Source organism: Xylaria bambusicola (assembly GCF_022495145.1).
Source record: "Xylaria bambusicola strain CBS 139988 unplaced genomic scaffold F5B22scaffold_24, whole genome shotgun sequence".
Lineage (NCBI taxonomy): Eukaryota > Fungi > Ascomycota > Sordariomycetes > Xylariales > Xylariaceae > Xylaria > Xylaria bambusicola.
The window spans coordinates 509,297-536,709 of NW_025953577.1; the positions used below are offsets into that span (position 1 = coordinate 509,297).

The 27,413-nt window shown below is 49.5% G+C and overlaps 9 protein-coding genes across 9 annotated transcripts in view; 3 read left to right on the top strand and 6 right to left on the bottom strand.

The window, feature by feature from the left end:
• F5B22DRAFT_213657 (uncharacterized protein) overlaps window positions 1-1,549 on the bottom strand; it is a 3,068-nt gene extending 1,519 nt beyond the window's left edge. Inside the window, exons 1-2 of the mRNA XM_047969708.1 lie at window positions 995-1,549; window positions 133-790 (exon numbers count right to left, since the gene is read on the bottom strand). Coding sequence (XP_047830327.1) covers window positions 133-790; window positions 995-1,021 — 685 coding nt within the window. The 5' untranslated portion in view covers window positions 1,022-1,549. The remainder of the gene's footprint in view (window positions 1-132; window positions 791-994) is intronic.
• A 194-nt stretch (window positions 1,550-1,743) lies between these two features.
• On the bottom strand, window positions 1,744-3,400 carry F5B22DRAFT_636846 (NAPE-hydrolyzing phospholipase D; the record flags this gene model as incomplete). The annotated part of the gene is made up of 4 exons (XM_047977345.1): window positions 1,744-1,951; window positions 2,083-2,755; window positions 2,922-3,043; window positions 3,126-3,400. 4 exons carry the CDS (start codon window positions 3,398-3,400, stop codon window positions 1,744-1,746), a joined length of 1,278 nt encoding a protein of 425 aa, XP_047830328.1.
• A 514-nt stretch (window positions 3,401-3,914) lies between these two features.
• F5B22DRAFT_609414 (Gryzun, putative trafficking through golgi-domain-containing protein) lies at window positions 3,915-8,739 on the bottom strand. The gene is made up of 5 exons (XM_047975141.1): window positions 8,667-8,739; window positions 8,178-8,600; window positions 7,205-8,106; window positions 6,411-7,057; window positions 3,915-6,359 (listed from the first exon to the last, which is right to left on the bottom strand). The coding sequence occupies exons 2-5, from the start codon at window positions 8,448-8,450 to the stop codon at window positions 4,441-4,443; spliced, it is 3,741 nt and encodes a 1,246-aa protein (XP_047830329.1). The 5' UTR covers window positions 8,451-8,600; window positions 8,667-8,739; the 3' UTR covers window positions 3,915-4,440.
• A 1,067-nt stretch (window positions 8,740-9,806) lies between these two features.
• Window positions 9,807-11,456, top strand: F5B22DRAFT_647219 (RXT2-like protein; the record flags this gene model as incomplete). The annotated part of the gene is made up of 4 exons (XM_047978837.1): window positions 9,807-9,879; window positions 9,934-10,055; window positions 10,110-10,272; window positions 10,330-11,456. 4 exons carry the CDS (start codon window positions 9,807-9,809, stop codon window positions 11,454-11,456), a joined length of 1,485 nt encoding a protein of 494 aa, XP_047830330.1.
• Window positions 11,457-11,775: 319 nt separating this feature from the next.
• On the top strand, window positions 11,776-12,996 carry F5B22DRAFT_213720 (methylene-fatty-acyl-phospholipid synthase). The gene is made up of 4 exons (XM_047969709.1): window positions 11,776-12,155; window positions 12,231-12,270; window positions 12,343-12,359; window positions 12,428-12,996. Exons 1-4 carry the CDS (start codon window positions 12,095-12,097, stop codon window positions 12,943-12,945), a joined length of 636 nt encoding a protein of 211 aa, XP_047830331.1. The 5' UTR covers window positions 11,776-12,094; the 3' UTR covers window positions 12,946-12,996.
• On the bottom strand, window positions 12,997-13,673 carry F5B22DRAFT_213721 (uncharacterized protein). Its single transcript, XM_047969710.1, has one exon. The coding sequence runs from the start codon at window positions 13,483-13,485 to the stop codon at window positions 13,048-13,050; it is 438 nt and encodes a 145-aa protein (XP_047830332.1). The 5' UTR covers window positions 13,486-13,673; the 3' UTR covers window positions 12,997-13,047.
• Window positions 13,674-14,733: 1,060 nt separating this feature from the next.
• F5B22DRAFT_636850 (natural resistance-associated macrophage protein-domain-containing protein) lies at window positions 14,734-16,768 on the top strand (the record flags this gene model as incomplete). Its single annotated transcript, XM_047977346.1, has 3 exons — window positions 14,734-15,405; window positions 15,497-15,805; window positions 15,911-16,768. 3 exons carry the CDS (start codon window positions 14,734-14,736, stop codon window positions 16,766-16,768), a joined length of 1,839 nt encoding a protein of 612 aa, XP_047830333.1.
• Window positions 16,769-18,060: 1,292 nt separating this feature from the next.
• On the bottom strand, window positions 18,061-22,112 carry F5B22DRAFT_636851 (glycerol kinase; the record flags this gene model as incomplete). The annotated part of the gene is made up of 6 exons (XM_047977347.1): window positions 18,061-18,518; window positions 18,592-19,583; window positions 19,690-19,886; window positions 21,492-21,638; window positions 21,812-21,922; window positions 22,047-22,112. 6 exons carry the CDS (start codon window positions 22,110-22,112, stop codon window positions 18,061-18,063), a joined length of 1,971 nt encoding a protein of 656 aa, XP_047830334.1.
• Window positions 22,113-25,102: 2,990 nt separating this feature from the next.
• F5B22DRAFT_656519 (uncharacterized protein) lies at window positions 25,103-26,085 on the bottom strand (the record flags this gene model as incomplete). Its single annotated transcript, XM_047979962.1, has 3 exons — window positions 25,103-25,438; window positions 25,494-25,616; window positions 25,738-26,085. 3 exons carry the CDS (start codon window positions 26,083-26,085, stop codon window positions 25,316-25,318), a joined length of 594 nt encoding a protein of 197 aa, XP_047830335.1. The 3' UTR covers window positions 25,103-25,315.
• Window positions 26,086-27,413: the final 1,328 nt, after the last annotated feature.

Below are 27,413 nucleotides of genomic sequence, written 5' to 3' on the forward strand. Positions count from 1 at the left end.
ACCCCCCCCCCCCCCCCCCCCCCCCCCCCCCCCCCCCCCCCCGCCCCCCCCCCCCCGCCCCCCCCCCCCCCCCCCCCCCCCCCCCCCCCCCCCCCCTACTCATCAACTCATCACCTAGGGTTCATTACTTACCATCATCATGATCATCATGTGCGGGGGCCTCTCCAGGGGCAGTCGCCGCATCCGCGCTTCTCGAGGCGGCTACTTTCGCGACCTTTTTCTTCTTCTTCCGTTCCTGCTTCTTACTCAAGGGCGCATCGTCATCTGACTTATAGAAGCCATCGATGCCTTTGGGCCGCTCACCCGTTTGCTCGAGCATTTGAAGGTTGAGAAGTTCGTCTATAGCGAGGTTTGCATCTCCCTTAGCCTTTTGAAGGGCCAGCTTGACATCGATGTATTTAAGCGAAACGAACATGGAGGCGAGCTGGCCCACTTTCTCCTCGTGTGTGAGGCCATCCAAAACACTGACATGAATGATACCCGGGACCTCGCGCTCAAAGGTCGGAGACGATGGATGGGACAACGTATCGCGCGAGGGCGAGCTCAATGTCTCGGTGTTCGTGGTCAATTCATCATTGCTTCTGAAATCGCTTTCTGTGGCTTCGGATCTCGGCAGATCATAGCCGCCAGAACCGCTGGGGTTGAAACCAGTTGCCTCCTCAGCCGATACATTCTCAGAGATACTCAACAGAACCTCACGAGCAGTAGCGAACTCGTTTGATTTGCTGAGATCATAATCACCCGTGATGGACAAAATAGTCGCTTCATCCAAACGAGAGGCGAGCTCGTCCTACCATTGTCAGTACGTCCCGTAGACATTATGCATGGTCGTATTCGCCAAAGTAGACAAGTAGGGCTGTTAATGTGCGCCACACACATCGGCAAACACTGAATAGACGAGAACTGGGAAACAGAATCCCAGCTCAAAAAATAGTTGAAGCGAGCGTTTGTGGGCATTGGGCTAAACGAGAGTATTCAGACTAAGGCGACTCACAACTAGTTTTTTCGTAGGGTCTCCCATAATAATGCAAATGGCTATTTACGTCAAGTCTAAAAGACTGAAAGTACTGTATCAGGAGAATTAAGGGATGGTGGATGCGCAAGAGGAGCAAGAGGAGCAGCAGAGCGTATAGGCGACGAATGCAAACGCTGAGGCATCATTCTATGTAGTTCGGAGTCTTGGATTGTTGCACCAAAAGTTTAAAAAGCAAGCAATCCAAAACAAACAGCGGCAGGGTATTACAGCAAACGGAGAGTGCAGGATAATGAGACGGGAGTGAGCGAACAAAAAGGATCGATCGCCGGCGGATATGTATGACAAGGCAGGAAAAAGTGACCTTTCCAAGGTTGCGAAAGTATAATACGGTACCTGTCGTTCATTGGCCGCCTGGCCGCCTGGCAGCCGGCACCACTGCGATGCCAGGTGTTGGCTAGCCACGCCGGGGCACCTGGCCAGGGCTTTATATCACAACGAATACCTATATCAAAAGGAATTGAAAGCTGTCACAAGAATAAGGCGATACCACCTCTCGCAAGGTTGGATGCATCCCCGAACTAGAAGTGTGGCTAGTCTAGAAGTGCAGTGAACTTAATACGCCGTAAAAGGCCATTTCGGAACCTGAAATCTGGCTTTAGACAAATCATGAAAACTCCGGCGCCCGCCAGTTAATCCCGGTACACGTAGACTAGGAGAAGGGTGTAAGTACTGATAACTCATCACATGAATTTTACAGCACGCAATCTTCAGAACTCGCGGCTCTCGCCTATATCACAGACGTCAAATAACCCTGTCTCAGGGAGGCCTTTCCTTTTCAACGCCTCTTTGAGCAGCTTAGGAGGTTCCAAGGGGTGCTCCGAAGTTAGCACCCAGGTACCCCAGTGAATGCCCATGGCCCTTTTGCAATTAGTATCGCGAAAGATTTCGACAGAGTCAAACGGATTTGCGTGCATGCTGTGCAAGAGTAGGTTGTCAGTAACTGTCATTTCTGGCGTGACGTATGATAGTTGTCGTGCAGGCACCACGATTCTACATAGGATAGGGGTGGAGAGGAGAGGAGGTAGACGACTCCGAAGACCACTTACTGTGAGAAAATATGCCGTGGGCTGTAGGCGCCAATAGGGATAAGTCCTAGGTCAACCGAGCCGAGATGTTCTCCGATCTCCCGGAACTGAGGACACACGGGCAAATTCAAAAACTCCGGGCCCCAGTCATCAATACCCTCGGCGACCTTGGGAACTGTGCGGTAGCCCGTATCGCCACCAAACCAGACTGTCTTGTCCGCAGACTTGATTCCCCATGAGGCCCAGAGGGTTCGGTCCCTATCGAGTCCATTCCTGCCGGATGAGTGCTGGCAAGGGAGACACGAGATTTTGGCTTTGATTGGTTCAAGCTGTGTGTTTGTTTCCTTTGATTGATTGGGGGTGAATGTGACCTCTGCTTCGTCCCACCAATCCATCTCCGTCACTTTGTCGATACCACTCGACTTGAACCATTTCTCCAGTCCCAGGCCCACGAAAAAATGTGCTTCGGGATGGTGTTTCTGGATCTCCTTCACAGAAGGATACGACAAATGGTCATAATGAGAATGACTGATGACGACGGCATCGACGTAAGGGATGTCAGCTATGTCACACGGCCGCTCTGTGTACCTCTTGAAGCGCTGGATGTTTACAGGTGCACAGCAGTCCTCAAACACAGGATCAAACAATACCCGCAGTCCTGACGGATACTCAACATAGTAACATGCGTGGCCAACTGCCGTCACCCTAGGTTAGCTCTGACTGCAACCACAGGTTTTGTCAAGTGCCTCGGACATTCGAGGGGGTTGATAGCATAATCATTTGAAAGTGAGGGTATATAGAGAGCCTTCATAAGCTAAACGCGAATGAAATCAAGAGGGGAATGGCCAACAATTACTTACGCCACGTAGCTCGGAGCTGGGAACACTCTGTGCGTGTCGGTAGGAATTGAGGTTTCACCACGGGCACGAGGTTGTCTGCCAGCTTTGGGGCGGGCATCTTCTCTATGCCAAGTAAGGTTTTTCTATGCCGTAAGGTTGCATTAGCCACACCTCAGGCTCCCATCTATGTCGAGTCGAGGGTAATAGATTGGAGCTTCCACTTACACCACCATTGGCACAAATACCGTTAATGGCGGGAACACGTGTGATGAACAGGGATTTTGGAACCTAATCGTCTCCCCATGCTTATTTTTGATGTGATGGTCTTTGGCGTTCTTCCCTGACACTTTGTCAGAAACGGGCTGTGCCGCGACTGTGCAAGCGTAAGCCGCCATGGCAATTCCCGAGGTCTTGGTCCCGGCTGAGGCAAGTTTCCTGTATCGAGTTACTGATGGTGGAAGGCGAGATCCCGACCACAGAAGTCGTCTTAGGAATTGCATCGGGCGCTAGCCGTCTGTGGGATGAAAGAGAGAAAAGGACGGGGAACGAGAGGGGAGCCGTGTTGTACACAATATTTAAACACGTCTTATCTGCATCGAGTCGCCAACCGAAGTGGTGTACTGTACTACAGAGTACTTATGTATATTGCAAATGCGAATCTGACTCGGCCCCTTGGCGTGCTGTCTCTGGGTCGCCTAGCTTCTGGCCTACGAAGTAGGTAAGGAGTTGGTTGGTCGGTATGCGATGCTAGCGGCGAGGGCCTCGATGCGACGGGTGTCCGCGTGCTGCTTAACTCCGGCTGTAAGCAGGCCATACCACCCAGTCCACACTTGCAAGTTGCCTCTAATCCTTAACTCCGGTGCCACCGTACGAAGTAATCCCTTTGAATTAACATTTGATTGAGGAGATTGAGTAAGTAAACAGGAGATGATTTGGGTTAATTCATCAATAAGAAGATAGCCCCGGCCTGTCTATACATAGGTAGCAAGGTTAGATTAGATAGGCCGAGAAGACTGAGTGGGACCTGATTCTTCCTCTCAGAAAACTCAGGCGTTTCTTCGCCAACTAGATAACCCAAATAGTGTACGATGCTCTTTTGCACGTTGCGATGGCTTGAAGGAAATCTTAGCATTAGAGCAGTAACGCTGCTGAGAATGTACCTTGTTTGAGACAAAGGCTGATCTGCTCTGAACTATGCCACCAATAACTTGTGTGAGCTGAAAGTGTAAACCGTACCCCTCCGTGTTGACAATAGGACCGTTCTCTACGCTTCATACCCCTGAAATGTAAGCCTAGGAGAACGGTCTGTGCAACGAATGCCCATATTATACGCTGGCCTTTGATGTCTGCCTGCTCATACCATCCTCAAGCATTTCCTCTGGCGCCCTTTGAAGGACTCACTACATCTATTTAACATGCCCAAAGCCAAACATTTGTTGCCATATCCAGTTGTTGTCCTGCATACTGCGACCCCGCCTGCCATCACAAGCGACAGCGATAATCCAAAATTGAGCCACGCTACAGTCTAGGCGGAATCGTGTTATGCGACCTCGTTCCCATCTTCACTTTCGTCTTCCGGCGGAACCCACAATAACACGCCTTCTTTGTCGCTCTTCATTCCCTCCGTTGGTATGATCTTCAAGATTTTCTGAAAGTACTTATCTCGAACTACGAGCGTCGGACGAATCCATGTACCCTTCACGATTGGTAGTAAACGGTAGGTTACGGACCGTCTTGCAACAGGGAGCACGTTCAGGGTCGTGGTTTTAGCACCAGAGAAGGCGAACTCGTCACTCGGCTCCATGGTAAGACCGAAAGTTAGGAAGTGAGAGGATGGATTCTCTATCGTGATATCAAGGAAAAGGAGTTGGGATAGTGATCTAGACGGCGAGACTGGAGACGATGGAGAAGAGGAATAAGAAACCGTGGCTAGGACCCGGGGCTCGGAAACTGTTACGAAGAATCTTGGTAGTGGTAAAGTCGTGATGTTCAATACCGTATCAGAGGCACTAGCCCGTCTCCATTTTATAGTGAAAGCGAGATCTGCCGTCGCAGGGGATCGATCATCCAAGCTGGATTTCTGGGAAACGAGATCAAATTGCGCTTCCTCGATTGTTTTAGGGTTAAGGGTTCGACCACCGGCAGGGAACGCCTCAGCCTTCGATGCAGTGCAAGTTACATTACCCTGTGTGGTGATTACTTTCACTTCAAGATCTGAGATTAATACATCCTCTTGAGCGAAAGAGGCATAACGCGTGATAAGAGCCCATCTCTGCGCTAGTCCACAAGACCGTAGGGCAACTGCGTCACCGTCCGGAAGGTTCTGTATATTCTCAGTATTGAAGAGACTGGGCCATTCATGATGGACCCTCGGTAACATGTCGTAACTCGCTTCGAATGGAGAGACAATATTGAAGCGATAGAGCGCGTCCTGGATAATAGGTGTCGATAGGTCTGAAACGAGGTAATAGAAGACTTTGATGCTAAGATCCACCACAGTGGGCATGTCGATAGGATTAAGCGTAATGACAACGGCCGCCGACTCTCCCGCACTGATAGGGTTCATCTGAATACCGCGCAAGGTTTTATCATCACCTTCTAAAGTAAACGATTGTGCAGCGCCACCAACAATTTGAACTTCATATGGAGGGGTGCCACTCCCTAGCAAAGTGACATCCATTCTTGCAGTTGCGTCGCTGGCTTCTTCGTTCATTATGTCTAGGCTAAGCTCGATGCGTTCATTCGTGTAATATTGCTCTAGCATTCGGCGCGCCACGATTTCCATCTTTGGGGGCCTTGGAAGAATCCTAATACTGTGAGGATCTGGCCGTATGAACTTTCTCTTTGAAAACAAGCTAGAAAACCATTGTCTCGAGGATGCCGCTCGGCCAGGTTTCATGCTATAATTGAGTGAATATGTTTCGGATTCTAAAGAGAGCTGTATAGATGTTGCCTTCGCTTCGCCAGGCTCTCTGAGTGGGACGTCAAATTCAAAGACTCGAGTGTGACCCGGAAATAGGGTTAAGTCCTGCGTTCCTCGAAGGACGGTTAATTTGCCTTGTGGAAGACTGGCATCATCACTATCGTCGAATACCGCATCATCTCTACTGATTTCGATTTCCTTGATGACAATCTTGGCAAGTTCCAATGTCTTGCTGGGTAGGTCTTGGCTTCGACTTTTCTCATGCTCTATGAGAATCTCACGCAGCCCACCCTCAACAAGGATATTCAGAGACTTCAGCGTAATGGGGGCTGCATCAGAAAATGCGCTAGAAACCAGGGTTAGCTGTCCAGGGCATGTCTGTCCGGCTTTTCCTTCTTCGTGTCTAAAAACGAAATCAGCGTGGACAAAAGATGTTAAATGCTCATCGTCAAGATTGATCAACGGTGGCTTCTCCACGCTAATTCCATCTAAAGCCTTTGAGATATCGTAATGCCAGTCTGGGCGCCTGGAAAATGCTGTGAGTTTATCAGTGATGTTCTTACAGTGCATTCGAAGAGGCTACGAACCTTTATTCATCAGTTCCCAGTCAATGGCGACGATGAGCTCTTTCTGGCCGGCTTTAAAAGCTGCATGCCTCAAGGTCCAGCTCACTACTTCGATGATATCCCACCAACCTTCAGACCGAAATGCAATATTCCTCCAGAAGGGAGCAAGCAGCTCTAGAATTTGTTGCCACTCTCCCAGCAGTTCAAGTTCCCTACACGCATCGAGAGCTAATTCAATCGAGGCACGCTTCTGGTGCCGTTTTTGGAATTCGGTTCGTGCAAGAATTAGGTGATCAAATATCAGCTGGGCATGATTGATGCCAAGCCCTTGAAGGGGAAATTCTTCGTGCGGCTCCGGGCACATGTAGGTGTCATAGTTGTAAGCTTTCCTTGTAATTCCAGCTTTACTTGACTCATCTGGAGGCTTTCGGTCTACTTCAGGTATAGACTGCGCAAATGTACGCCTATCTAGCAAGTGCCGTGCTGCGGATCGGTACCAATATCCAGAATGATGAAGCAGCTCCCACGGTTGAAGCCGTTCAGCGGATAGATTCTTCTCTGGTGGGCGAAAGAGTAACAGCGACGATGGTTCTAATTCTGGGAAGTTTACTTTTTCAATCAAGTTGGCCATCACTGCACACCATCTTGCTTGCCATGCTTTCCAGCCACTTCCAAAACCAAATATTAGTGAGTTTTCAATGAAATGCTGGGGAGATTGAGGGCGTGTACAGAGTTTTTTATGGGCATTGGCTAGAGCTGGCAATAATTTTATCGAGGTGGCTTGGTAAGGGGCAATAAAAATTCTTCCAACTTACTAATTTTGTGTACCCTGACCTTTTCGGTCTACTATGTCACAAATCCTCTCATTATGTATCTGCCAACGCCGTACAGCAGCTGTACTTTGTCCGCTTAGCAACAGGCATTTCAGCGCTCGTATTGCTACTATATCGGCCAGAAGACGAGCATCATTAAACCTCGGGTTCCATGTGGGAATAGTCTCCAGCAAATCCTCACCAAGTAGAGTTTCGTAGGCTTGTTCGTAAGATCTCAAGGCAACATCAAATTCTTGGCGAAATTCAGCTAGAACGGCTGTCTTGAAGTCGTACCGAGTATTCCATCCTTGAAGACTTAGCGTATGGGACGTCCCAGTGGTTGGAGGTATCGTGGGCTGAGGGGCGACTCCACGCGCCTTTTTCTTACGAGAGTGGCGCCCAAGGTCACGGTAGTATTCAAGAGCTTGGTCAAAGATGGCAGTTAGAACATTGTCTACGGCTGTTTCCAACTCAGCTTCTGTTCGTCGAGTAGGCAGAACAAAGAGAGATGCCTTAGGGTCGAGCCCTGTACTTCTCCTTATATTCTCAAGCCTTTCTTGAAACTGAGAGACGGTGGTAGGGGACTGGTCACTGAGAATAACCACAGCTAGGCGGGTCTTGTAGCCGGATTGATTGATAGCATTCTTGATAGCATTTATATCTGCCTTTAGCTGATTGTCATGCAGGGTCGCCAGAGTTGGGTCGGAGGTTAGGGTGTAAAAGCAAAGGTACACGCTTGGTATTAGATGCTGATGCTTATGGAGCCATTGTGTGTCTATCAAGCCATCTGGGTAAAGCGTTGAACCTGGACTCAGGGGTGAGAAGGGAGAGTGCAAGACGAATGCAGAGGTGGGAGCATCCAGATTGTCGGGAAGCCGGGCGCGACGAGGCGGCAGTAGAAACTCCTAACATAGTACTTTAGGACATATCATTTCAGAGACAATCAGCGTTGCGCACAACAAAAGCTATAACATACCCGCCCAATGGTCTTGACTTTGAACTTGAATTTTTTGGGATTATCTCGTGACTGCCAGGGAAGATTAGTAGCATCAGCTTCTTGGATGAAGCGCAACAAAGTTTTGGCTTCCCGTGTATCGACGGCGGAGAGCTCAGAACGCACAAGAATGCCCCGCTCTCTCAATTCGGGATCCGTAGGCAAAGGCTTCGCTTTCGCTGGACTGGCACCGAGCCCCGAGACTACCAAGAAAGGGACATTGTGATCTAGACTCCCCGGAGGATACTCGTCCATTTCTTCAACGTGCAGCGAGGTGTATCGCACACATGGACGGCATGCAAGTTGAGAGATCAAAGCGCAGCCCACTGACGATGGTGAACTGGAGTCATGCGCCGGAGCTGGGTATGCCGTACTGCTATACCGGGATTCTTATATGATCATTTCCTAAGGACATGTCTTAGTCTATGACACCCGTACGAACTTAGAGATATCAGAGCTTGATATACTCACGAGACACTTTCCGAAGCACCGGGCCTGGTGCGCATCCGGTTGAGCTTGCCTGTTCTTGAGCTAAGGGGGATTGCGGCGCAAGTAGTAGGTACATATGTAGTGTATGTACCTAGGTAGTTTTAGTGGACTTAGGTAGCGCCGCAAAGCTACAGTCCAGCTAGATTGGTACCTGCGTGAGTACATAGGTAGGCACCTATCTAGGCACTTGGTATGTACGCAAGACCTAACACTTATCTAAATGTAAAATGCAGCCTCGTCCGCCCATCAAGATGTTCTTAGGTACCTAGCCATCATACAGGTCACAGCGCATCTCTACTATGTATCCTTGGTACTTATTTAGGAATCTCGGATAGTGCCTATGGAAACATCATGGGTGGCATGTGGAAGCCAAATTAGCTCTCCGGATCTAGTGGAGTTACAGCAACTGGGCACCATTAAGGGACCTCAACTCTAGGTACCTAGGTAGGTATGTACCTGTGATATGTACCTATGATATGTGCCTACGTTATGTACCTAGATACCGGTACCTACTACTGCGATAAGATGACAAGTTATGTATTTAGTAGGTAGATACCTGATAGCGGCACCAGGGAGCATTCGGCTAGATACATAATGATGTGGGGAATGAGACAGCAACTGTCCAATCCTCGAGCACTCAACTCTGCCGCGACTTGACGGAGCTGCTATCTTTAAAACTGCGGGCAGCCTCGTCGCTGAGTTATCTTCCCTTCCAGCAGCCCCAGAACTGATTATCTGTATTTCAAGCCGTATAGCCACTGTCCTTTGTATTCTATTCACAAACTTGGACTGAGAACCTCCAACAGAGCATAGAATCTCTTGATACTCATCCAGCGCCTTCCGACTCCATAATACTACTTTTGCGATCCTCGCGTCGCCGCGTCTTCTACCATTACCCGCCCCTCGTCAAGACCCGACATTCTCTGCAGATTATCTCGACGCACGCCCAGGCGTTGGATTGAACGATTCGCAGCATTTACGCTTCTGTTCATCGGCATTCTCGTTATTCGGAAATACAACACGTTTTTCCCTTCTACCTACTCTCGCGACAAGCCGCCTGGACGTCTTGGTGCCCTTATTCGACGAAAAGGCTTTGCCCGATACGGTCGCAAGGTGGTGACCATGGCTTCTCAACATGTTATCTTTGCAGAAACGATCGCGGCGATGAAAAAAGCTCGGAAGCGGAGAGCATACGGTATGTTGAGCTCTACAAAGCTCGTAATTTTCGTACTAACACCAAGCGTACCAGAGTCGGACTCTGATTCTGAAGTTGACTATCACGGGAACCGCGGCCATAAACTTAAGAGGAGAGCCAGATTCACACACGAAGGCCAACTGGTGGCGCCGTCCGGGCCCGAGGTATACAAAGAGGTGAGATCATCCACCTGGCCTTACCCTATCGTACTAATACTAAGGATTCAATAGATTGTAAACCACGCTGGGTATCAACGAGCGATCATCAGCCGGAATCCCCCACTTATCGACGACGAAGGGTACGAAATTGATAGTGACGATGACGAAGAACAAATTCTCGATGCCATGAACAATGCCGCAGAGTTCAATCCATACACAAACATCCGCCTAGAGAGTAAGTCTCGCCAACTTCAGGATTCTGTGTATAGATCGTTAACATTGATATTCGTAGATGTTCTAGCACCCTTAACGGCAGTCACGGACCTTCCGACGCACCAAACATTATCGAGACCGTATACGTCTAAAACCCTTACCGAACTTACCAAACAAGGCTGTAGTCTTATGCACAAGGAAAACGCGGCTTTGTGGAAAATCAAACACCTCCAGACAAAATTGGTTGGAGACCATAACTGGGTACCCTGTGAGCTGATGATAGGGCCAAACGATATTGAGTTATTCAACGATGATTACGTTGATCGCTCACAAGAGTCTCTCAAGTCGGATAGCAATACGCTCATGCTCGAGCACACGCACACGCACAGCGAAGCCAAATCAAATGGACATTCCGCTACTAATGGCGATGGCCAACTCAAAAGTCCTCATACTACTCGACATGATCCTAGCAAGCTCGACAAACCCGGTATCTTGATGACCGACGCTGATCCTACACCAAACGAAGCTGCGACAGCCCAGGATCCGAGATTTGGGAAGCATAAAATCAATCAGGCATCGTCGTCAGGCAACAAAGACCTGGAGCATACCGATTCAAGGGCCAAAGAAGCAGATACTCAGTCACAACAGAACGGACAAGTCATCAATCAAAAGGAAAAACATGTTGCGGAAGCTCTGATGGCAGACTGGCAGACGGTGAACGGCTCAACCGTATCTACCAATTCTGACAAGGCTAGGGTGCAAACCTCCCAGCTCAATGAGGCGGCGAGGAAAACTGTCAACGATATGAGTCGACCGGTGTCTGCCATATCAGATTCAACGAGTGATCTTCCAATACATCCCATGTTCATACCCCCACGATCAGCCCGTCCTGATCGAGATCTGGGCATCCCAGAAAGTGAAGCAGAAGATATGAGGCGTATTTTTCAGCTTTTTGTTCAAAAACAAGAGGAAGTCTGTCGTGGGGTGAAGCGTTTATATGAAGGACTTCTTCGAGCAGAGAGGATGCGCAAGACTGTGTTACAATGGTCTAAATACGAAGCGCACGTGGGTCCAAACAGGGACATGTCTGATGGGGAAGACTGGTATGATAAGGAGGAATGGGGCTTTGACGAGGACCTGAAAAAGGGCCAGGACGAAGAGGAAGATGAGCCCCAAACGACGAAGAAAACCAGGACTCGGCGCTGAGAGCACAGGCAAAGAAATTAGATATGCTTTACGAATTTGAATTGTAAATGGATACCCAGGACCATGCAGACAGCTTGGTTCTATCACAATCGAATACCTCAAGAGGAAGCATTCTTGCTTAAGGTTATCGTTTAGGCTATTAGCAATGTGGCTAGGTCGATGCTACTAAGCCTCGTGCGGGACCCCGTAGTGCTCCATTTGACAGGTTCAATTAGCCAGGTGCTTCGCGCCTCGAATCAGGATAGGAATTTGGGCAGCAATCTAGGGTTGTACGACCAGAGTACGCATAGGTAGGCTTTGGTTCTATGCTCACGTGGTGATTCTGGGTGGTCTCAGGAGGGCAATCCAGTTGGAGCATGATCGAGCAATGATAAAGCCAGGCAAGCGCCAATGCCGTCAGCGACAAATGACGGCATAGTACTGTACTCTGGAATGGGGCCTGCCGGGTTCCCATGTAGGCGGCGCGCTCTTGGTTGGTTCTGAACCCCCGGTCACCTGTTCTGCGTCATTCAGCCAGAAGCAATCTTGATCCTCCAACCGTAGCCACTCTTCGTCACCAGGTTAGCTCTGGAACAATTCAACATTCTTCACCATTAGACGTCTCCAAGCTGTTCACGGCGAGATAGACTCAAGCAGCCATGGCGCCCGTTCATCCCGCAGCTGGCCAGCTAGTTGATTTCAGTCAGAAGAGCCTGTTTAGTACGCCTACCACCACACTATCCCTGACCAAGTGGTTATAGACAGAAATACTAACACACGAGCTTTGCAACGCAGTTTCGGCCCTCTCTATTGCTTTCAATCCTCTTTTCTGGAAGTGAGTCGCTCCCCAGTATGCACTTATCATTGCCTAATGCGACGTTGACCGGATACTGATATTTCCCTCCAGCATCGTAGCGAGGCAAGGTTCGACGCCCCCTCTTCGCTTACCCCGTCGAGGATAGAGCCCGGCATGCAGTACTGACGCAGCGTAGAGTATCACAATAAAGTCCTTACTAAGCTATTCGGCGGCCGCTCTCAAACAGCCTGCTATGCGCTTGCTATGACCATCTTCTCCCTAGGCCTTGTCCGTGATGGTCTCTACGAACGCGCTCTCCGCCATCAGCCATCCTACCCACTCCTCGAAACCACCGAAGCGCAATACCTTGCGTATGCTTTAATCGCCGTTGGAAACATTCTCGTCATATCCTCAACATGGGCCCTGGGTATTACGGGCACTTTCTTAGGTGACTACTTTGGTATCCTCATGGACAGCATCGTTACAGGGTTCCCATTCAACGTTACAGATGCCCCCATGTACCACGGATCGACCTGCAGCTTCCTTGGAACTGCCATCCTGTATGGCAAACCAGCAGGCATCCTGCTAACGCTATGGGTATACATTGTCTACCAAATCGCTCTTAATTATGAGAACCCTTTCACAGCTGGTATCTATGCCAAGAGGGATCGCGAGCGTGCTACAGCTGAAGGAAACGATAAGAAATCACGGTAATAGCCTACTCCGCTATACGACAAGTTTTAGCGTATTTTGGCTATTCTACAAATTTGTGAAGTGTCAGCTATATTGGCACTTTTACAACTAGCCGCATATGGCTCATCCGAGTAGACAGGGACCAGCACATGGCACGATGTAATAAACTGCGAGGCTTAATGTAAAAATTAGGATGGCCGGTCTCGCACCGACAGGAGACAACCAGTTATAGAGAGAAGGTATCCACCAACAGTCGAGTATGGGGTAGAAGAAAAAGAGATAGAGAGAGAGAGAGAGAACATACAGATGGTCGAGACTGGAAGCGCGAGACAAGCTGGACTTTGATAATAATGTTGCAATGAAGTTATTACTGTCTGTGAAGATACTGCGTATGCCGTAGCTAGTAAGGATCGTGGTCATGCTCATATGGGGTGTGTGCATCGCGTCGTGTTCGAACTTCTTGTTCGAGAGTCGTGCAGTTATGATCTGATCTACCCCGCCTCTACGCACGATCGCCGTCGAAGTCGCAGTTGATGATAGTCCAAAGTTCTTTATTCCCATGTATGGCGTGCCTCAGGAGCAAGGGTGTCTATCCACAGTGTTTATGACAATCTTTCTCTCGTTGGTCCCTGGGCAGTTTTTCATGATCTACGTTTCGAGTAGCGTAGAACTGTAGTTTTGCTTTCAATCTCCCCGAAACCCCTTCCCATACTTGTTTTGTATAGACTAGAGTTCCGTCAGTAGTGCTCTTTAACATCCGATGTCGTGTCTGTGATCACCTACCCGGGCATAGCCCTCGACAGACCTGCAGAGACAACCACTCCAAATGTTAGCCTGCAGGAGATTAAGCAGAATACGGACGTGTCCAGGGACTCGAGCGTCTAGTCGACTGGGAAACCGCCCCGCCAAGCTACAGGTTCTTCACGCAGGCTATCGCCGGGATGTGGACAAGGTTCAATCTAGACTTAATACAAAACGTGCTGGATTTTGATCATGATGATGATTCTGTTCACAATTTTGTAATAATCAGATAGGTAAGGCTATCGCAGGGCGATCAAGACATATGTAGTTTTATTGCCGTTGGCTGAAGACTCTGGATATACCTAGTCGACGCTCTCACATGATGCAAGTAAGATTTCACCTACCTACCCGGGTAGGTAATGGATGGCAGGCTATAGGCGCCTCAAGGGTTCAAGGGCGTGTCAGACCGGAGAGCGTCCAGAGGGATCATGCGCTCCCACCCTCGAACCTCGAACGCGCAGCTGCAAGCAAGGGCCTATCCCCATGGGCATCCAATCAAGCGCCAAGAAAAGGCTGCACAAGGCTCGGGAGGAGGCACCGGGACATCGGCCGGGCAGGCTCCCGGATAGCCGTAATGGGCGATCTTATCAATCACACCGTCATTTTGCCGAGCCCGACTATCGGCGAGGCCTCGGTATCTACCATTACCGGCTTATAAGCGCAACTATTATCGTGAAAACGGAAATATCACATCTTGTCAACGTGCATCTCGTCTAGCCGCCATCTGCATCTGTCTTGCTTGAACTGTATCAATCGCCTGCACTCACACTCTTACACCGCTTGTATCTTCCATCGCCACTGCATCTGCGACTGGACGGAAGCGAGGCAACCAGCAGCATCATCTCGCTACCAGAATCTGGCCACCCTGCTCCCCCGCGGATTGTAACCATTATTATTTATATCAACGCCCGCCGTATAGCCTACGACGGAGCCCAACGCGTGACCTCGACCTTCGCGGCTTGCTCTTGGGCCGTTAAGCAAAAAGTCCGGGGTCTTGATTGGCCGGATATGAATAAGACGTCGAGGACTGATGAACCATACGACGGCGAAGGACTGAACCAGAATCCCAATATCTTCTCCAACGACCTCGTCACCAACGAGGACTTCAACGGTATCGCTAACGCCCGCGAACGTCGGGCACGCAACTCCAGGAGCATGGCTAACTCGGGTCAGCCCATCGCACGGGACGTGTCCGTCGCCTCTGATGATGATGACCGCTCCAGCATTAGTAAAGGACTGGCCCTTGGGGACGGCCAGCCGCCTGAGAAGTCCATGAACTTGGCTCAGGCACACGACGGCCCGGCAGCGTCGTCCAACGCGTCCGTCTCCGCGTCCCCTAAGAAGCGCAGCGGTCCGACGAGCCTTCTGCGGAAAACCTTCATGTACATCGTCACCCTCGGGAAATTCGTGGGGCCCGGCTTCCTCGTCGCCGTCGCCTACATCGACCCGGGCAATTACTCCACCGGCATCAGTGCCGGTGCCGCCTTTCGCTTCCAGTTGCTCTTCATCATTCTGCTCAGCAACCTGTTCGCCATCCTGCTCCAATGCCTCGCGGTCAAGCTCGGCACTGTCACGGGCATGAACCTGGCTGAGTGCTGTCGTGCCTTTCTTCCTAGATGGATGAACTACTTTCTGTACTTCCTCGCTGAAGCGGCTATCCTCGCAACAGACATAGCTGAGGTGAGTTTTCCTTCGAGGTTCATCTTTGTAGTTCATGGCCCCAATTCCACCTCGGCTTTCTTGTTCTCGCCTGCTCACTGGTAGAATCTAGGTCATCGGTACAGCCATTGCGCTGAACTTGCTGATCCCCGCCATCCCGCTTGTCGCGGGATGTGCGCTCTCCATCTTGGATGTTTTCATCATTCTCTTTTTCTATCGGCCCACCGGTTCCATGAACGGTCTCCGCATCTTCGAGATCTTCGTCATGCTCTTGGTCTTGACCGTCGCTGCTTGCTTCTCCATCCAGCTCTCGCTCATCAAAGATACCCGCGTTGGTGAGGTCTTCCGCGGCTACCTTCCTAGCGATGTCATTACCAAGTCAGAAGGGCTGTATCAGGCTTGCGGAATTCTGGGTGCCACCGTAAGTCGACTTTCACTAAAAGCTGCTTGGGCCTATAGCTGGCTCGAGTGGACATAGCATGTGTCATATAGATCTTTGTCCCTTTATTAATCGGAAACGAAATAGGTGATGCCGCACTCGTTATACCTCGGTTCAGGGGTGGTTCAGAGTCGTTTGAGAGATTACGACCTGAGGAAAGGTCTGTTGCCAGAGAACTCGGCCGGCTACACCGTCGAGGACCTAAAAACTGGGGATAAGACGTATTACGTCCCCAGTCTAGCAGCCATCAAGTATTCTCTCAAGTACACCTATACCGAGGTGGGCGTGACCCTCTTCACCTTCGCCCTCTTCGTCAACAGCGCCATCCTCATTGTCTCCGGCGCCAGCCTATTCGGGAACCCCGACGTCTCGGACGCTGACATCTTCAGCATCCACGATTTGCTGGCCAAATCCATCAGCCCCTTTGCCGGCGTCATCTTCGCCCTCGCGCTGCTCTTCTCCGGTGTCTCAGCCGGCATCGTCTGCACCATCTCCGGTCAGATGGTCAGCGAAGGTGCCCTCAGATGGAAGGTTAAGCCCTGGCTCCGCCGCCTCATCACGCGGTCCATTGCTATCACCCCTAGCATCATCGTTGCCGGTGCCACGGGCCGCTCGAAGCTCAACGACGCTCTTAACGGGACGCAAGTCGTCCTTAGTATCGTGCTGCCCTTCGTCTCAGCCCCTCTCATCTGGTTCACTTGCTTCAACAAGTATATGGTCGTCCGGTCCGGCCAGTCCAGGGTGCGCGTCGAAGGCAAGGACACAAGCCCGGCCTCCACCAGTGCTGCGGGCGTGCTCGAGAAAACTGACCAAGAGGTCGGTGAAGAGACCGAGCGAATAGTGAAGATGGGGAACCCGTGGTACATCTGTGTTGCGGCCGTAGTCGTCTGGCTTCTCATTGTCATTCTCAACGTCGCCAACCTAGTGCTTCTGGGACAAGGCTAGGCTTGGGGAACGCTACAAGCAGACAGGCCTGCATAGTAGTAGAGTAGAGGATCAGCCCAGAGGGCAAGATAGAGTTTCCACTTCGCCTTTATATTTCTTTTCTCTCTAATCGCCCGCCGCCATACTATCGACAATTCACTCACCCTGTTCCCTATCTTCACAGTCCTTACATGTTAGAACGCACAATGATTCTTGTCACGGCCACTCACTCACTCACTCGCTCATTCCCGGGAATCGGGTGCAAGACGCCCCCTCCCTTTCTCCTCACCTTGCCGATTATCGGCTCTCGCGACATCCACGTCGCATCACATAACGCCACGTTACGCCACGTTACGACTCCAACGAAGTTCATGCGAGTTTTCTGCGCGAAAAAAATCTCAACTTGTTACTCTCCCAGTCACTACAGCTACATCACACTTGATGCGAATTCTCAAAACAGAGGGGAGCGTAAAAAAGCTCTTCTCCTTCTTTCTTTTCTGGATACATAAATATATAGCAGTTGTTGACCAATAGCAAGCACCTATATAGATAAACAATCTCAAAAGAAAGATACTCGAAACACAGCTTTCCCCCTAGCTCGTACCATGCATCTTGTTTTCGGCAGTAGATCAATCTTATCCATGCCTCATCTGTAGTCAATTATCCCTAGATTATGTCGCACGCGCTGAACACCTTCATACGCCCTTGTTCAGCCTGGTTGCCCATTCGGCCATAGATTCGCACGGTCATTTGTATTGAAGATGGAGTTATTCGTCTTTCACCTAATAAGTTACATCCTGGATATCCAGTCGCATTTTCTGACTTCAACAGCCCTGCCATTTCGTATATAGTTTTAGGGACATTTGTATGACAACAATGGGATTATCATGTCGGTAACGCTATGCGCATTTGCGCTCGGATCTCATTCGAATCAACTCACTCTGGTATGGGATGAAAGACTTGATCATAGCAGACCACAGAGGCTGTTTCTTATTATATAAAATTGAGGCAAACATAGACATAGATGCCTGGGGTACTCTTGGCCTCTAAACCGGAATTAATAACAGTCATAACGACATTATAATAGTACAATCGCCTGATAGCGGGACAAGCGTGTCCCTATTAAGCACCTTCATGCCCGCGCTCCGAGAAAATAATAATCCAACCACCCCACCTTACTCCAAGCAATGCCACATGTACGATCAAAATGCGTCGATCCCCACCCTTTTTCTAAATTATCAGGGGGGCCTAATGGATAGGACCCTGTCCTCGCGAGAAACGCCCTCTAGGCGTAACAATGCAGTAGGAATGGATTAAGGGCTTGGTGTATCCTCCAAACTGTATTCTTCTTTCGTGTTTCTGACCCAACCACGACTCATTTCCACGGCCCGTTCCCAACGGTCGTACATGAGCTTTATTTTACCGGGTTTGCCGACCGGGTCAAAGTTCTTCCGACCAGGTTTGTTTTGAGTGATTTCGAAGAGTTCTGGCAGGGAAGTCCAGCAACCTTTAGTGGCAAGTCCGGCAGCAATTGCTGCGCCGAGAGCAGTTGTCTCACGCATCTCCGGTCGCTCGACGCGCATGAAGCTAACATCAGCTTGTGTTTGCATGGTAATGTCAGAATTCGACATTCCACCATCGACAGCAAGTCCTGTAAGCTTGTGACCCGAGTCTTTCTCCATGGCTTCGAGAATAGCACGGGTCTGAAAACAGGTTGCTTCAAGAGTCGCGCGAGCAATATGACCTCTTTGCGTGTGTTGTGTAATACCGACTACAACCGGTTAGTAACATAGTTTGCAGTGTATGCTATAGAATATAGCTATGCAGATTAGATTTCAACTCACATAAGGTTCCTTTCGCATCATCAATCCAATATGGCGCGAAGAGACCACTGAAAGCGGTCACGAACACGACTCCACCATTATCAGGAACAGTTTCGGCGAGTTCACCAACCTTGGATGAATCGCGTACGAAACCCAAGTTGTTCATCAGGAACTTGACACCGGAGCCCGCGACAGCAATACTACCTTCTAAGGCATACGCTTTCTGTCCCTCACCAAAGTCATACGCGACGGTGGCTAGGAGACCGTATTTTGATATAACAGGCTCAGCACCGACGTTGTACAATAGAAAGCATCCGGTACCGTATGTGTTCTTGGCATGGCCAGGCTTGAACCCGCAATGGCCGACCAAGGCACTCGATTGATCACCCAGGCAGCCTGCGATCTTTGTACCCTTTAGGGGTCCTGACGCCAATGAACCGAAGGCTTCAGGATGAGACGAAGGCACGATCTTGGGCAGATCGACTTTAGTGCGATCAATCTCGAAGAATCTAAGAAGCTCCTCGTCGTACTGACAGGTCTTCAGATTCATGAACATAGTTCTGCTCGCATTGGTAGTATCGGTGACATGAATGTTCCTCTCCGGTCCACCATTAAGTCGGTAGATCAACCATGTATCGACAGTTCCGAAAGCCAAACGACCTTCTTCATAAGCTTTACTAACTTCGCCATGGTTCCGAGTGAGCCATAGAAGCTTTACGCTAGAAGGATAGGTACTCAGGGGCAAACCGCAAAGCCCCAATACCTTGTCGGAGTCAGGCTTATCCTTGAGGTATCGAACCAGCGACTTTGTTCGCGTATCAGGCCAGACCATAGCCTGGCAGAGTGCCTCGCCGGTATTCTTGTCCCAGCAAACGGTTGTTTCACGCTGATTGGTGATGCCGATTGCTTTAATCTGTGACGTTTTGTAGCCTTTGGAGACGAATTGCTCAGTCGCCTTTTCGATACACTTCTCGACTGACTCGACGAGATCGTTAGGCTCATGGTCATGCCAACTATATGAGGGAAAACGCGGTTAGTCCTGTCGTTCTACAACGCCATTGGGAGACCCCACCGATCAATGTGGTGAGGGATTGGAGAACAGGGCCGGGGTTGAATTACCCAGAATAAGGATAGTGGTTCTCGAATTCAATCTGATGACTCGCTACAGGGTCGGCGAAGCGGTTAAAGATGATAAAACGGGAAGATGTGGTTCCTTGGTCTATACTGCCAATGAACCACTCCTCTGGCTCAAAGCCATTGACGGCGTGGTCTCCGTTCACACGTGGGCGCTTGCTCTCGCGAGTATCTCCCATTCTCTGGAAATAGCTGCGCAGACCCGAGGGTATAGTGTTGTCCTGTTCGATCGAGGGTCCGTGGTCGTGAGAGGTATCGCAAGGCAAGGCGGCCTTATCCTAGCTATTGGGAGGTGGTCTAGGTTTATGGCTGGAGGCGAAGGCGAAGGCAAAGACGCGAAGAAGTGAGGCGTTGGTAGTAGTAGAAGAATATATCAAGGTAGGTCTGATAGCACGAGGGAAGACTGCGAAGGGGGGAGATGAGAAGGGGGAGAGGAATTGAGATTTTGAAAATTGGCGATACGTTGTGGCTATAAAACGACGTGGGGTAGGGAAACCAGGAGGATGGAGGACGGGTAGGGATGAGGAGAAGGAGGAGACGGAGGAGGAGGCCAAGAAAAAGGAGCGGGAACGGGAGCGGGAGAGGGAGACAGAGGAGGAGAGGGACGAGTAACAGAACGAAGGCGTCATGGTGTGTCGCATACCGAGCACACAGAAGAGCGTGGGATAGGTCACGATTGAGGTTGGCAGTATAGTATGTACCTCCGGGCCGGGGGGGGAAGGGTGATGTGGTAAATGGCACGGCGGGTGAATTGGAACCCCATTACAGTAGCAGAAGCAGGTGCAGTGGAGTGAGAGCGCCGCATACTGTACCTAGGTAGGTACTAGGTACCGGTATATGCACCCCAAGCACGCAGTGAATCCTACCAACGCTGCTAGGCGTGTAGGTACCTCCCTAGGTACTACCTTGGGTACCCAGTAGAAAGAACATTGAAGCCCGGGGTGTACAGTAGTGAAGTCACTTGCAGTAGTGTTGGTGGTACAATTACGCCAAGGTTAGTAAGAACACGAGGTGTACATAGTAGTACTACGTACACTAGATAGATAAGGTACTGTATTGCGACTCTTTTCTCTCGCTGACCTCCCCAGTTACTCAGCCAGACAGAGTTATTCAGTTTTACAGTGGGCCGGCGCACTCACTCATCTCATCATCGGTCGCAATGCAGTTCATCGCGATGACGCTGGATTAGACTATTTCTGGGGCTTAGCGTCTCTTGGATCTGCTGGGGGGGGCTGCTTGGTACTGCTCCTGTACCTGGCGCGCAGAAGTGCGCAGAAGGTGGGCACCTATCAGTACATTAATAGCATCCCAGCATCCCAGCGGCACGTCTCTTCGAGACAGTACCCCACACTGAAAACAGGGATCCTTACAGGGCTCGACAAGCTGCTGGGTAGGTAGCACAATCCGAAAGGGTTGTTTGTCAGTGGTTCAAATTCCTACTTCGTACAGTACATCTCCTACATAGGTACTATCTGGTACTACATGTACATGTACAGTACCTAGATACCTACATGAGGTACAGTACCTATCACATGGAAAATGAGGAAGCTGTGATGGGTAGATATCTAGCTTACGGCTAACAGCATCGTCTTCCATTTGCCGACTTGCATCAATCATCCAACCAGCCTCATCCATGACTGACTGCTCCCAGTCCAGCCTGGTTTCCGCCTACTGTAAGGGAGCGTACAGTAGTGCGATGCCAGCGGGAGCAGTACTAGTAAATGGATGCGTGGATGCGCGGGCTCGGCGAGAGCAGAGGCGAGAGGAGAGGCTAAGGCCTGCCCAACTGGGTCGAGCTGTTGTTCTGCTGTGTCATTTGAGTGGTAAAGATTGTTAGTCGGCTGCAAGTGTCCTGCTGATCGTTGAATTGGTGGGGAATTCAAGACGCGTCCCCCAGGCCCAGAACGCTTCCATGTCGCTTGGTCTGTCTGGTTCTGTCTGGTCTTCCAGAGACTACCCAGTGTCGGCATCCCGGCCTGCACCACAGCTGCACCAGAACCGCGCTACGTATATCTATCCACGACCCAGCCCCATCCCACTCGACTGGCGATCTTCTCGTCTCCTGTTTGTAATTGATTTCTCAACCCTCTCGACACCCGCTTCGCACCATCCAAGTGACCGCCAAAAATTTCTGTCCTGGCCTTGGCCCTCCACTGTGATTCGTAGTGTTCCCGCGCAGTGGACTGGAACCGCCAGTAATCAGTAATGCAGTCTGGACCTATGGATCGCGGAGTGTAATCTCCTGCTGCAATTGCATAGCCTCCTCCTTCTCTTGGGGGCACATGCACATTCACGTTTTACGAAAATCGCTCGGTTAATCTCTTTCCCCCCCTTTGCCTTACTATGGTCGCTCCTAACTGCCTACTCTCGTGTTGCTGTATCTCAAAATTGCGCTGCAAAAGTGACATCGGGCTAACGACCACCGAGCCTAACACATGGAGCTTTGATAACGATTCTCTTCGTGCCCAAGACGGGTCCGCGTCCGTCCACTCCAGTAATCTCCCAGTTCCTTCACAGCTGTTCACGTCTCCTTTTCAATTACTAGTACACAGTCGCGGTCAAGGTGTCTCGAGGCAGCTTTTGGCGGCATTGCATCCCATCCACATTTGTTTGCCAATTAGCCCCACGGGAAAAATATGGGTAGCTCACACGCCGTCACGCCCGTAAGGCTACGTAATACAGGCCGGAGAGCCACGGCGCTGGTGGGTCTTTTCTGATATCATCGGAAACTCGGTATAACTGGTGTTGTCATTACTGTCATTGACCGCGCCAAAGCTTTGGACCCTCAAGCAAAATCAATTACCATGACTTTGAGACGAAAATCTAAGTGTTGGTACATAACTGCGCAACGTACCTATCCTATCTTCATCTGAAAGCCGCTATCGTCGACAGCACCAGCAGTAGCTCCTTCGACTGCAGTCACGCACCAACAGAAAATAACAAAAAGAAGAAAAAAGACAATCTAACCAGCTAAGGGATCCCTAGCGCGGACTGCGTGCGCCATTATCGAAGGGTTAGCCACGTCGGATCTCCTTGCATGAGAGCTAGTGGTAGGGTTAGGGATCACGAACTTGACGCGGGTAGCAAACCCCGAACAAAACGGCTGCTCCCTTTTCCGGCTCCGACTTAGACCATTGTTGAGCATACTACACTACTTATCTTGCTTGTGACCTTGACCTTGTCCAAAATTAGTAGGCGCGTAGAAGGCCAGTTGGGTAGCAAAACAACGCCATCTCGTTTTACTTGCAAAAGATAGTGCTTACACCAAGAGGGTGCATTGATGCAGGTCCACGATTTGGTTATCAATCGCTTCGATTGTATCCCCTGGTCTACATGCGCGATCCAAGTCCTCGGCTCGGATGAACGGGTGAAGAAGAAAAATAAGCATAGTTGTGATGTCTGCAAAACTGGCTGGTATCAAAGGGCATCCATACGGTCGAACACGGTACAACACCAGATGTGAAGGCGAGCAATCTCTTTGGAGTTATCAAGTGCCTAATTACCACTTGCTATTGTGCAAATGTCTGTTAATATTTGGTTAAACTCTATTTCAACAATATCTCTAGATGACAATATTCTCCTCCTTATGCGATGTGATTTTCACGTGTTCCGATTGTTTCTCATTGTACCAGATAGAGGGGAAATCCCGAACTCAGATAAAGACATCGAAAGGAAATTATGCGATAGCAAAGTTGAAATCAGTGGCTATTCTCAAGCCACCCAAGCGCCACACCCGGCTGTGTACCCCGGAACTCAGATCCATTTTCCGGGGACCGGCCTGTCGGCATCGGGCTGGCTATTGGAGGCGTTGGTACAAAATGGGAGGGAGTCGTGCAGATCGAGCCGGCAGTCGATTGCGACAATTTCTAGTTCCGTCACATGCAACACTGACATTCTAGTCCCTTTGCGCATGATGGCATAAGTATACACAGAACTGTTCCTCGGACGTCGCGAGTATGTCTCTCGACATACATACATTTGAACCCTGGAGACGTCAACGGGACCCAGAATGAATCGCGCCGGCGCATAGAAATGACATACGGAGTGGGTCTGTTCGCGGGACGGCGTGGGCGTAGCGGGGAATGCCGGACGCTCAGGCAGACTCAGGGACACGCAATCTGCTATCGTTGGAAAAAGAAGGGTTCTGGATAGAAAGCAATCCTATATTAACACAATGCCCTTACGCAATATCCAGTTTTGTCAAGCCTGTCCCCCATGGGGTGGTAGATCCTAACCTAGAAATGCAATGATATTCGAGTATGAGGTAACCAGTCAATGCGGCGTTGGCCCCATACTAACATGCCAAGGACAGAAGAGAGTGTTGACGCAAATATCATCAAACTACTGAAGAGCCTCTGGTATCTACTGCCTGAGACTATGACTACTGTGTACTACTTTGTAGGTAGTTGGCAGAAACTGTCGGTTAAGCCTATGACGACAGCATGACAAAGGGACCTGAGAATACACCAATTAACCTAACTACCATAATTCTCGTAAATGAGAACACACAATGTTAGACAGAGCAAAAATTTCAAATATAATATCGTTCTCTCTGTACATACTGAGATTATGATTTGACTTTCTTACGGTTTTTATCTTACTTCGCCTAAAACGAAAGGATTGACCTAACTACTAGTTACATAAGCACCTGAATAGGGTAGATCTCGATCTCGCCCCACGTTCCCAGATGCTACCTCTCGTACATATGTACAGGCCAGCTGGAACCCTATGACGTCTTTTCCCCAGCTTCTATGTATCTTGTAAGTAACAGCGACAACCACAAGATCCAGAACATCTCGGAAGGGTCCATTAGGTAATCTACCGCTTTGGGGAGAAGTCGCACGTTTTTGAGCGCATAGATAGAAGTCTAGCGGATCCGATAAGGTAAACTGTGTCTTAATACAGCCAAAGGAGGTTACCAATCCGAGCGAGATGTTTCACCTATATATATATTTCGAAAGCCCTAGTGTTACACGCGTATAAGCTGAACATGTAGTTCGCCTTGCGTTTCGACCGTACTGGAGGCCATTGCAGGCTGTTCATGATCATTCAAATACATGCAGGCAATGTTGGAAAGTGAGGTTATACAGACTTCGTTTCATGAAACAAGCCAACGAGACCTAGGCGGTCAGGGCTGGTAGACCAGTTGTGTATAGAGTCGAGTTAAGCCACCAAGGCCAAGACGGAGTCGGTTGGTCAAGGACTCCTACAGCCCTAATTGATCATTACATTGTGAATAGCGTAAGTTCCAAGCCCAGATTTCTGCCCTTGTTATAAGCCATCACCGTAAAGATGCTTTACCACGAAACTGTCACGCCAGACTACAGGAAGGAAATGGCTCATTGATACAACGAATGTCTCTCACATAAATCATAACTGCTGATTAGACTGACTTCTTCTAGTAACGACCGTATGATAGCCTCAATGAATCCTCCATCAAAATTTCCACTCGTAACCCGTCTTCCAACTTGTCGATATGAACACCAGTGTTAAAACAATTACAGCGAATTTGAAAGCCCCTTTCTTCTAATCTTGCGACTTGACAACATTCTTGCCCTCTTTTGCCCTATCCTCTAGGTGACGTAATAGGCGAAGTGAAGTTGATTTGGCCTTAAAGACCAATAGAATCATACTTGCTGATGGTCAGCTGGAGGGTGTTGTCAAGAGAGTTGGCATCAGAGGTGACGTCGGGAGCATGGCTTTGAAGAAGGCCGATGAGGTCAATAGCGATAGTCTGGTGTCTATGTCAGTGTGTTTTCTTTCCAGTTTTGTTATGGAGGACAACTCACATCAACAACCCCCTCAACGCCACGGAGCGCAGTAGCAACGGGCTGGCCGATGACAGGGACCTTCTCGAGGAGTCCAGCTTTGCCGATAAGAATGTTGAGCAGAGCCTGGTGAACAGCAACGAACTATACAGTTTCCATTTCGTTAGTAACTGGCCAAGATATGATAAAAACAAAAACAAAGAGACATCGACTTAATGGGCGCGTGGTGATGAATGTGAGACATAGAGAGTACAGGAAAGCTTACTTCGCGGAAGGCTCCAAAGACCAGATCGGCATCAGGACCACGAGCGACGAGGTCCCTGGGATGCTCTTTCTCGCCCCTCTTCTGGATCGGCCCGGTTCCGGCCAACTGCGCAATGAGCGTGTTTCCCGTGCTCGTGATGTCGGTGAACCCGGCGATGATCTTAGGGAAGGGACCCTGGCCAACGGTAATTAGGGGAGCATTGAGCAAAGTAATGCTCTGAGCGGGAGCTTGAAGTGCCTGAGACTTCGCAGTGATCAACTTGATTCCATCGGCAATCTGCTGAGGGCTTAGAGCGGCCAAGGCCCCGGATGCCATGGCAATACCAGCAAAGAACTTAGAAAAATGCATATTGACGATTGTGATGGTATGACTAGGATGTCAAGAATGGATACAAGCTTGGATGATGTTGGAAATGTTGAAGGGATTGCTGAGATTCTTGAAGCTGTTGGTGATGATGAAGAGAGAAAAAAGATATCTCGTTCGGGGGATATTCCAAGGTTTTTATATTCGTGTGTCCCGTGAAGTTGATTGTCACGCAATCAGAAGTAGTTAGCAGTGCCATAGTCTAGCCAGGGACTTTCCTTTCCTTTCAGCTCGTGCACTGCAGCCTCGTTGCTAGAAGTGTTCACTTTGCGCGTAGATGAGTATCGAAACTACTGAATCAACCCTCATCTATAGAGAATGCTATTAATGACTAGGGTAGATGTCTCTGAGTAATAAGCATCTTAGTAGCATATTAGCGGTCCAGGTTTTCTGGGTTGTCATGTTGTATAGTTGCCTCAATATTACCTCTTAAGGCCGGGCCAAGGATTAGTCTTAAAATCAAGATGATTATTTGTTCAACAGCTTTGGTTAGATTGGTGCACGTAATCAAAGAACTTCTCGTTCGTTACCACATCATATATGAAAGCTTAGCAATTGATGAATTTCCCTAGAAGAGGAGGTTCACCCCCGCTGCGTGGCATTCGCAACCTCACGATGTATCATAATTAGGTATCTGCACATGCCTATCAATATATACTTTGATCAAGCCTTGAGAGGGGTCCTGAACAGTGGTTATTTGAAATTGGGTAACTATATTATCATGAAGTGAATGTTATGCGACAGGCTACAAATCGATAGCTTTCCCCTTGAAGATACAAAGTGGTAGCATGGGAACTCACGAATAAGCTTTTTTATAGACTGTCGTGTCACAATAGTTGCAGCTATAGACAAGGATCGTCATTATGTAACGTCATTGTGGCGGAAAATGGTAGTGATAAGGCTCGTTGACAGATCATGAGTATGGTAGACCGTCTCCCCATGGCGACTCAACCCGGCATATCTTGTGCCTGAAATCTTGAGTTTCGAGAAGTGAACAAAACCTATCGCCTGAGGATTATGTAATGGTTGATCGACTTAGTAAGGTATCACTTTTCAGCTGGTATCTCTAAAGGAGACTCGCGATGCTTACTTGAGTAAGATGAGTGAGCCTCTTTAGCGCCTAAAGGCTTAGTCTAAGGCCTCCACTGGCATTTCATCTTTATGAAAGAATGACGTCGTTTAAGCGAGATGGCCTCTATATTGAAGGATACGAATGCAGAGTAGACACAACAAGCTGGCCTGTGCTTGAAATTCACAATTGGTAACGTTGAGCTGCTGTTAGTATTCGATCCAGACGTAACCAAGAGTAATTT